General features: G+C 42.8%; 1 protein-coding gene across 1 annotated transcript; it reads left to right on the top strand.

Annotated features, from left to right (window-relative positions):
• Nucleotides 1-3,958: 3,958 nt before the first annotated feature.
• Nucleotides 3,959-5,014, top strand: LOC124719784. The gene has a single exon (XM_047244981.1). The coding sequence runs from the start codon at nt 3,959-3,961 to the stop codon at nt 5,012-5,014; it is 1,056 nt and encodes a 351-aa protein (XP_047100937.1).
• The last annotated feature ends 3,981 nt before the right edge of the window (nt 5,015-8,995 follow it).

Here is an 8,995-nt window from a genome sequence, read left to right as displayed (position 1 = left end):
AAACTCAAAGAGCAACAGTGAACTACAAATAAAAAATGACAATTGATAAATAAATCCTCAGCAAGAGGAATACCAACATGCAAAACTAAAGTCTATCAACTTATGCACAAACCTAATATTTAGGAAAAAACTGAGATAATATCAGGCCATGAAAACAATAATTTCTTAACAGTAGCTGAAAAAAACTGGGGGGGAGGGGGCGAGTGACCATTGAAATTAGATTCATCAGACTCAGTCAGGAAATGTATACTTGACCAGACATCAGATGAATGGTCAAATCAGTCACACGAATCATCTGCTGACAGAAGCAGGAACTCTTCTTGTTATGATTGTAACAATCTAATAACTAAAATATTGTGCTGACTTTACAGCATGACTGAAATATGCAGTATAAGTGTAGAAACCATATTGGCATCACATTACAACCTTCAACTCCCTTTACTCAGGAAACTACGGTGTTAAATGAATTACACTTACAAGAACTGAATCTTACCTTAGCAACAAAAACTGGGTCATAGTAATAAATGATACCTTGGGAGGAAAACTGAATACAGAATGGAGAAACAATCACACCATGTCCCACAGGGTTCAGCATTTGATTTATCCTGACCTAAAACCATTGCAGGTACCTTCAAAACGTGCAATACTTGCTGATGACACCAAGTACACTGATAACTGGCAAACACATTCATACTAGAAACAACCAGGAAAATAAAGGAACATGCTTTCAACTAGTTTACAGGCAATGTAACAAACAATTCAACCTTTATACTTACATAAGCACACTTGATGCAATTCCAAACAAATCCAAATGACTTACAGATACAAGGAGATATTAATGACAGGCACTGAATGAGAATGCATAAGTTCTTGGGCATTTGGATGGATATTAAATTAAGGAAGCACCAGCATGAGAATGAGTTAACCAAAAACCTCGCATCTCTCTGCCTTGCAATTAATGAATGTTCTTCCAGCTTGCAGAAATGCTTCCTAGCATGCTTTCACTCAGTACTATCCCATAGTATAATCTTATAGGACATGGCAGCTATGAACAAATTAGTATTTATCCTATACAAGCTTGTAGTACCAATGATGTGATGATGACAACTGAACACCTTGCATAAACCTCTTCACTGACCTAGGGAATCTTGCGCCTACATCTGACTATGGAACTCCCTATTGGCTTTTACATTAAGTAACAAATATTTATTTGTAGTTGGCTGTCCCAGAACATATTTCCAAAAACAAGTTAAAACTCCAAAAGACGCTATCATAATTGCCTCCAGGTGAGTAGTGTTGAGGGGATCAACTCGAGAAGTTTACCATTTTGTTGATCCCATTTCAACTGAAACCCAAGTAGACACCAAGGAATTGTATGCAGCATGTATCATTTAGTCTGTGACCAGTAATGTCTACATCTTCCAGTAGCAGGTCATTTCTAATTAAATTGCATGTTATAAAATGAGTCGTCAAGGGATGACTTGAACTGGTAGCTGCAACATTAATAAGGGTAATGTGCTGTGCAATATGGGACAGGAAGTTTGTTGGTAGTGATCATGATTTATTATCAAACTCAGGGGATGTGATAAACAGTTTAGTGAGATTGGTACTGAACTGAATCTGAAGAGAAGGGAATTCTGTAACAAACTGAAGAAAGTTGACAATACTAGAAAACACATAGATCAACCAAAAACAGAAGAGATGGAAAATTATCACAAATATCATTGTTCATATGGATTGTGTACCACTGCATTGGAACCTGCACAAAAGAACACTTCTGAACAGTTAGCTGCCTGAGGGATTGATCAGCTATAAGGGGCTGCAGACCTGACCTGGAAATTTGCTTCATCTCACAGTATGCTATCTCTTATTGGCAGGAGTTTGTGAAAGGCTCCATCTATGTGCCTCCCTTCCAACATCATAAGATGAATACTACATAAGAACAGCAGTGAATTTCCTAAACTGACGTGCTTGGAAATGCATGGATCAATTCCATCACATGGCTGCTTAAATGTGTCTAAAAGAATTTTTATATTTATGATCAGTAAATGATAAATCTGATCCTAAACACAGCTGTTAAAAGCACCTTAATATCATATGTGCACACACACAAATTGTGATCAATGGGAAGATCATATGGTTCCTTTGTAAATAAAGGCTTTGCAGGCATGTATAGAAATAAAAATCGGACCCCAATTCTGTACCTTTATTTAATACAAAGTTATAGCTTTGTGAAATCTGATGATTTTAAACATCCTGAAGAATTGCTTATACAGGTATAACTTCTTTCAGTAAAATATGGTAATTTATCTTGATCGGTTGCATCTACTGTTGAACGTTTCAGAAATTTTTTCATAAAATTAAATTTGCTTTCAACACTGTAACCTCTGCTCTGGCTAGAGATGGGGTGTGAATGTTATTCATTTGTTCATTCCTTGATTTACACATTGCACTCCATAAACGAAGATGTGGATGTAAGTGGGTGAGCCAGGCTGCAAATCTTAAGGCAGAAGCTCCCACAGGAGTTTACCTCTGATGTATACTGACAACCAGCTGTTTGTGAATAGTGCTGTTGTAACCGCAGGAAAAAGCCAAGTCTAATTGCAGTACCTTGAGAATAGCACGTAGAAAGAAGTTAAAAGTTGTAGCGCTGGACACCAGGCGTGGCCGAAGGGCCAGCTGAGGCGGCACTCAAACCGCTGGGCAGCTGGGTGCTCGATAAGAAAGTAAACAGCCAGCAGATACAAACGAAGGTCTGTGCAGGGCTCATGATAAGCAATCAAGTAAGGGGTATAAACAGAAAGCACTCCTGGCTAGAGAGAGAGGTCTGGGAGTGGAGAGAGAAAGAAAGAGGGCTCTTGGTGGGGACCGCGCTACGTCATGAGGAGCCAATGAAGGGCTCAGGACGCAGTGCGTGACCATATAGGGAGAGGCGCCTCTATCCCTCCACTCAGCCTCTGAAGAACAATAGCAACAACAATGTTTTAACGATACCAAATAAGGGCAAGTTGCCTTCGACGCTACGTCATGCCAAGCGCTGGCGGGGTCGAAGGGGAAACGCTAACAAAACCCGAGAGCACGCCGCTCTGAGGTCTTGTCGTGTCAGATCTTGTCTGGAGAGTTAGAGAGTGATAGCAGCAGCCGACTTGGGCTGGGGAACGGGCTGTAGGCAGGCAGCCGGAGATAGTCGCTGGATTGCGTCAGGGCGTAGCCGCGGGAATCTAACGTAGGGTGTTAAGAAACGTTGCAGAACTTTTAGGAGGCAGTCGGAATGGTGGAGTCAGTCACCGTCTCTGTGTTAGACTTGGCCTTCCTGTGAATGCAATCACCGCACAGTTAGGGTGAGCTGTATTCATTTAGAATAAACTGCTATTTGTTAAAGTTATTAAGACTTTAATTCTACCCGCTTCCTAGCCTTCTGTCTTCACACCAGGGATTTCTACATCTTAGCCAGATCAAAAAGTCTCCCTCTCACTAGGTCAACCGGCTAAAATCCAATCCACGAACCATGTCGCTCAATCCCTCACAATACCCACGCTTGGGACGCGACATAAATAAAAACTTTTGGTGCCAGGTGTGGGGTTATCACAAAGGCGAATAGGCAAATAGGAGGTAGCAGCCACTGGATTTTGCTACAGCGACTGTGGCAATTGGCAGGAAGTTGTGGCGACTCGCAACTTTCAGCATTAGTAGCACCAGTACGTCAGAGTCCAGAAAGGTAGTCCTCGCGGGTGCAGGGCAACGCAGGACAGCGGCAGCGCGACGCGGAGCAGCGCGGGGGACAAAGAGAGCGCGAAGCAGCGCGGGACGATGCGAGTCAACAGAGCAGACGGCGCACCACAAGAGAAGCGGTACTTGTAAAACTGTCTTAAGAATATTGTATTTTGTTGTGTAAAGTATTAACTTAGTTAAGATGCCCCTAACTAATGAAGTTGCGTCATCCTCCACTAGTGGTAAGATGTCAGTGAAGGAGGCCCTATGTATTGTGTCAAAAGTGTTCGAAGGAAATAAGAAGGATTTAAGGGAATTTATCGAAAATGTAGATGCAGCTTTTGAATTAGTAAAGCCAGAGGAACACGAAACGTTATTGAAGTTTGTTAAAGCAAAGATAACCGGTGAGGCCAGGTCGAGATTACAGGTGCGTGAACGCACAGGTACGTGGCAAGAGGTGAAACGCGTTTTAGAAGAAAACTATGCTAGTAAGCGTACTATAGACTACTACGCATGTAAAATTTTCCAAGCCAGACAGGGACACAGGGAACCAATAGCAGTGTGGGCAAGCAGAATAGATGAAATGCAGAGAGATTTTCGAGAGGCAGTAAACAGAGTTACGGCCAGAGAAAACGTGAAAGGTGCGATAGAACTAGTTGATTCCTTAGGAAGAGCGTGCTTTATACAGGGTTTAAGTAATGACACAATACAAACAATAGTGAGAAGCAGAGGCGATGAAATTACGTTGGCAGCAGCAGTGGAGTTGGCACTGCAGGAGGAGAGTGCGATATTGTCCATGAGAGAGTGGGGACTAGCCCCGAGGGTAACGTACACTCGAAATAAAGAAGCTGTAAAAAACGCGAGAGAAAGTAAAGAGTTGAAATGTCTCAATTGTGGGCTGAGAGGTCACATAGCCAGCAAGTGTAGGAAAAGCAGGCCAGAGCATAGAGCACGAGCCATGACGGGTAAAGAGTTTACAAACTTTTGCTATGGGTGTGACAAGACAGGACACACAGACATGGAAAACCGGGTGCGGTTAAGAAAAGTTCACCCGATAGATGTAAGGGAATTCAGAGGAAATCACAGAGAAACAGATGGAGGGTTGCGAGAGTGGAGATGTCCACAGTGTAATTTACCAGGGAACTGCGGAGTTCCGTGCACAAGAGTAAAAGATGTTGCGTGTTTTAAGTGTAAGCCGCAGGGCCACTACGCGAAAGATTGCCACGAAGGGCCCTGGCACGCCTGGAGAAAAGGCAGGGTGCCAGTATCGAGTAAAACAGGAAAGGTGGTACAGGGAAACTAAGAGGGCAAGGCCGCGCAGTCGGGCCTTGTTGCGATAGGTAAACCCACAGTGAGGGTAATAGACTGCGCAACAGAAAACGACGTGGTAGTGTTGTACTGCGTAGAGTTAAAGAAGTATTTGAAGCTACTAATAGACACAGGAGCACAATTGTGTTTGCTAAAGAGGACGAGTATTCCGGTAAAGAGTATGCTTGGGATCAATGAAACAGGAAAGCTTCGGTTAAAGGGTGTAACGAGTGAAGACGTTAGCACAATAAGCACGGTACAAATAAACTTAAGTATAGACGGATCTGAAAAGGTGAGACAGAAATTTCACGTGTACGGTAGAGGTCTAGACATTCCGTACGACGGATTGATAGGAAGAAATTTCTTAACACAGCATAGAGTCAACCTGAACTATGCAGGTAAAGTAATAAGACTAAAAGGGCGATATATACCCTTAGTAGTAGAGGAAGAATCAAAGAAACAAGAGATAGAAGCAGATTCAGAAATAGGCGGGGAGATAGGGCCCCGGGGAGAAAGAATAATGTTGTTGAAAGTGGACGGAAGGGTACCACGGGGAATCGAAAGAGAAATGGTCATACCAAGGCAGGAGATTGCACAAGGGGTGCATGTACCTGAGTCCTTAGTAAAAGTGCGAAATGGGAAATGCTTAGTAAGTGCATTGAACGTGTCAGAGGACACTGATGCAGTAGGTAAGACGGAAAGTCGTGCTAGTGTGTTGCGAAGGCAACTCAGAATGGATCATTTGAACGTCGAAGAAAAGAGCGCTCTAGCAGAGGTCTGCATGGAGTACGGAGATGTATTTCATCTACCGGGGGACAAACTGTCCTATACTTCTGCAGTGAAACATAGAATACCGATTGCGCCGGAACACGCGGGGAAGGTAGTGAATGCTAGACCGTACAGGATCCCTGAAGCGCAAAAGGAAGTGCTAGAAGAGCAAATAGAGCAGATGCTGAAGGATGACATAATTGTCGAAAGCAAGAGCGCCTGGAATGCACCGTTATTGTTAGTTCCGAAGAAGTTAGATGCCAGTGGCAAGCAGAAATGGAGAATAGTAGTGGACTACCGACAATTAAATGACATCACGGTAGGCGATGCATTTCCACTGCCGAATATCTCCGATATCCTGGATCAATTAGGGCAAGCCAAGTACTTCTCGACGCTTGACCTCGCAAGCGGGTACCATCAAATATTGACGAATGAGAAGGACAGAGAGAAAACGGCATTCAGCTCAACTATCAACATTACGAATACAAAAGAATGCCGATGGGACTGAAAGGAGCCCCAGGATGTTTCCAGAGACTGATGAACACAGTATTGGCAGGTTTACAAGGTGTTAAATGTTTTGTCTATTTGGACGACATAGTATGTTATGGGAAAAACCTGCAGGAGCATAACGAAAAACTCCGGGAAATATTTGACAGGTTGCGAGAGCACAATTTGAAGTTGCAACTAGACAAGTGTGAATTTCTGAGGAAGGAGGTAATCTTCCTAGGTCATTGTATCACGGACAAGGGAATATCACCGGATATGGCAAAGGTGGAGAAGGTGAAGTTCTTCCCACAGCCGAGAACAACAAAAGAACTAAAAGGGTTTCTAGGATTGATAGGGTACTATCGACATTTCATTGCAAATTTCAGCAAAATTGCGAAACCTCTCCATGAGCTCTTAAAGAAAGGAGTAGAGTACCAATGGGGAGAACGACAGAAGAATGCGTACGAGAAACTGAAAGAGAAATTAGTGAATCCGCCGTTACTTCAGTATCCTGACTTTACGAAACCGTTTATAATCACAACGGACGCGAGTAACGCAGCGTTGGGCGCCGTGTTATCGCAAGGGAAAAAGATTGGCGAAGACTTGCCGATTGCATATGCATCCAGAGCACTGAACAAAGCAGAACTGAACTATAGTACAACGGAAAAAGAGTTGTTGGCTATAGTATACGCGGTAAAGCAGTTTAGACCATACATGTATGGGCGAAAATTCACAGTGGTGACAGACCATAAGCCACTAACATGGATATTTAGTGTGAAGGATCCGAGTTCGAGGCTCCTAAAGTGGAGACTTAAGCTCGAAGAGTACGACTACGAGGTGGTATATAAGCCAGGAAGGCTAAACAGTAATGCGGACGCGTTAAGTCGGATAAGGCAGGAAGGAAAGGAAGAGATAAGTTCAAAGCAAAATGTGGAGGCAGAAAGAACCTCAGTAGCACAAGCAAAGGCGGAACAGAGTTCCGTAAACGTGCGGCAAGTGCAAGTGTCAGGTGAAATAGACCAGGAAACAAATAGTAATGAGGAAATTAGCCCCGAAGAAAAGGAAAGTATATTAAAGGAGATGCACGATAATCCTTTGGGAGGGCACCAGGGAATGCATAGGACATTCAAGAGGATAAAAGCGTACAAGCAGTGGCGCGGAATGAAGCGGGACATTGAAAACTATATTAGGAAGTGTCCATCATGTCAAAAGAACAAAAACACACAAATGAAAACAAGGATGCCCTTAGAAATTACAGACACAGCTGAAACAGTATTTGCAAAATGTGCAGTGGATATAGTGGGTCCACTAGATGTATCAAGTACAGGGAAAAAGTACATGCTAACATTCCAAGACGATCTGAGTAAATTCACAGTAGCAGTCCCGATTGACAAGCAAGACGCTGAAACTGTAGCAGAAGCATTTGTAGAAAACATAGTACTAAGATATGGGATTCCATCAGTTTTGTTAACAGATCAAGGATCGAATTTTCTGAGTGACGTATTCAAAAGGGTATGTAAAGTGTTGAAGGTAAAACATATAAACACCACAGCGTACCACCCTGAGTCAAACGGTGCTCTAGAAAGGAGCCATAAAACAATTGTAGAATATCTCAGACATTTTGTAACAGGAGATCAAAGTTCATGGGACAAATGGGTGCCGTATGCAATTTTTGTGTTCAACACTACACCACACAGCAGCACAGGTTATCCACCATTCAAATTAATGTACGGAAGGAAGGTTAACATACCAGGAGTACTGCAGCAAGAAACACCGCAGGTAAGTTACGATTATGATTCGTATGTCAAGGATGCAGGAAGCCCATAGAGTGGCTAGGGATTCTATTATAAGGAGTAAGGTAATCAGTAAAGGACAGTATGATCTGAAGCAGAACCCAAAAGAATTTAATGTAGGGGACAAGGTGCTATTACACGACGAATCAGTGAGACGTGGTAGACCTCGGAAACTAGATTCGCAATGGAGAGGTCCATTTGAAGTGTTAAAAGTGGAAGGTCCTAACGTAGTTATAAGAGTTAAGAGAAATACGGAAACAAAAGTACATGCCAACAGGCTGAAACAGTTCTTTTAAATTTCAGGTATGGCACTCAAGTGGCAAGTGGTGCAACTCAGCATAGTGATAACAACATACAGTTTCGTTGCATCAGGATACGAAACGAACGATTTCAAAGTGACCGCAATACCAAGTTCATCAGGACTATATTATGATCACCTAGGACAAATAGAAATATACAGTACCACATGGAGAATAGTCACATATGTGAACTTAGATGTAATAACAGAAAGATTTCAAAAAGCAGAGAGGTACGGTAAGGCAGCGGTACAGAGGTGCCGTGACACACTGAAACAATTAAACGTAGGATTAATAGAATGTAGAGTGCTAGATCAACAGGTTACACATCACGTGGAAAAGATTACAGGTCTGCAGCAACTCGTACAGCAACTCACAAAACACGAAACCAGAAGAAAGAGAGGAGTATTCAACATCGTCAGACAGGTAAGTAAGATACTGTTCGGAACATTGGACGAAGCAGACGCAGTGTACTATAAGGAAAGAATAGATGCTATGGAAAGGAACTCTGAAGGGTTGCTGAGGTTAACGAAGGAACAGGTGGCAGTGGTAAGGGCCACATTAGCAGGAGTAAACAGAACACGTGTATACACTAGAATCAAATGAACACATTCTAAGGACAGGCATGCAGAG

This window comes from Schistocerca piceifrons, chromosome 11, assembly GCF_021461385.2.
Source record: "Schistocerca piceifrons isolate TAMUIC-IGC-003096 chromosome 11, iqSchPice1.1, whole genome shotgun sequence".
Taxonomy (NCBI): Eukaryota; Metazoa; Arthropoda; class Insecta; order Orthoptera; family Acrididae; genus Schistocerca; species Schistocerca piceifrons.
This window is presented reverse-complemented; position numbering and strand designations above follow the sequence as displayed.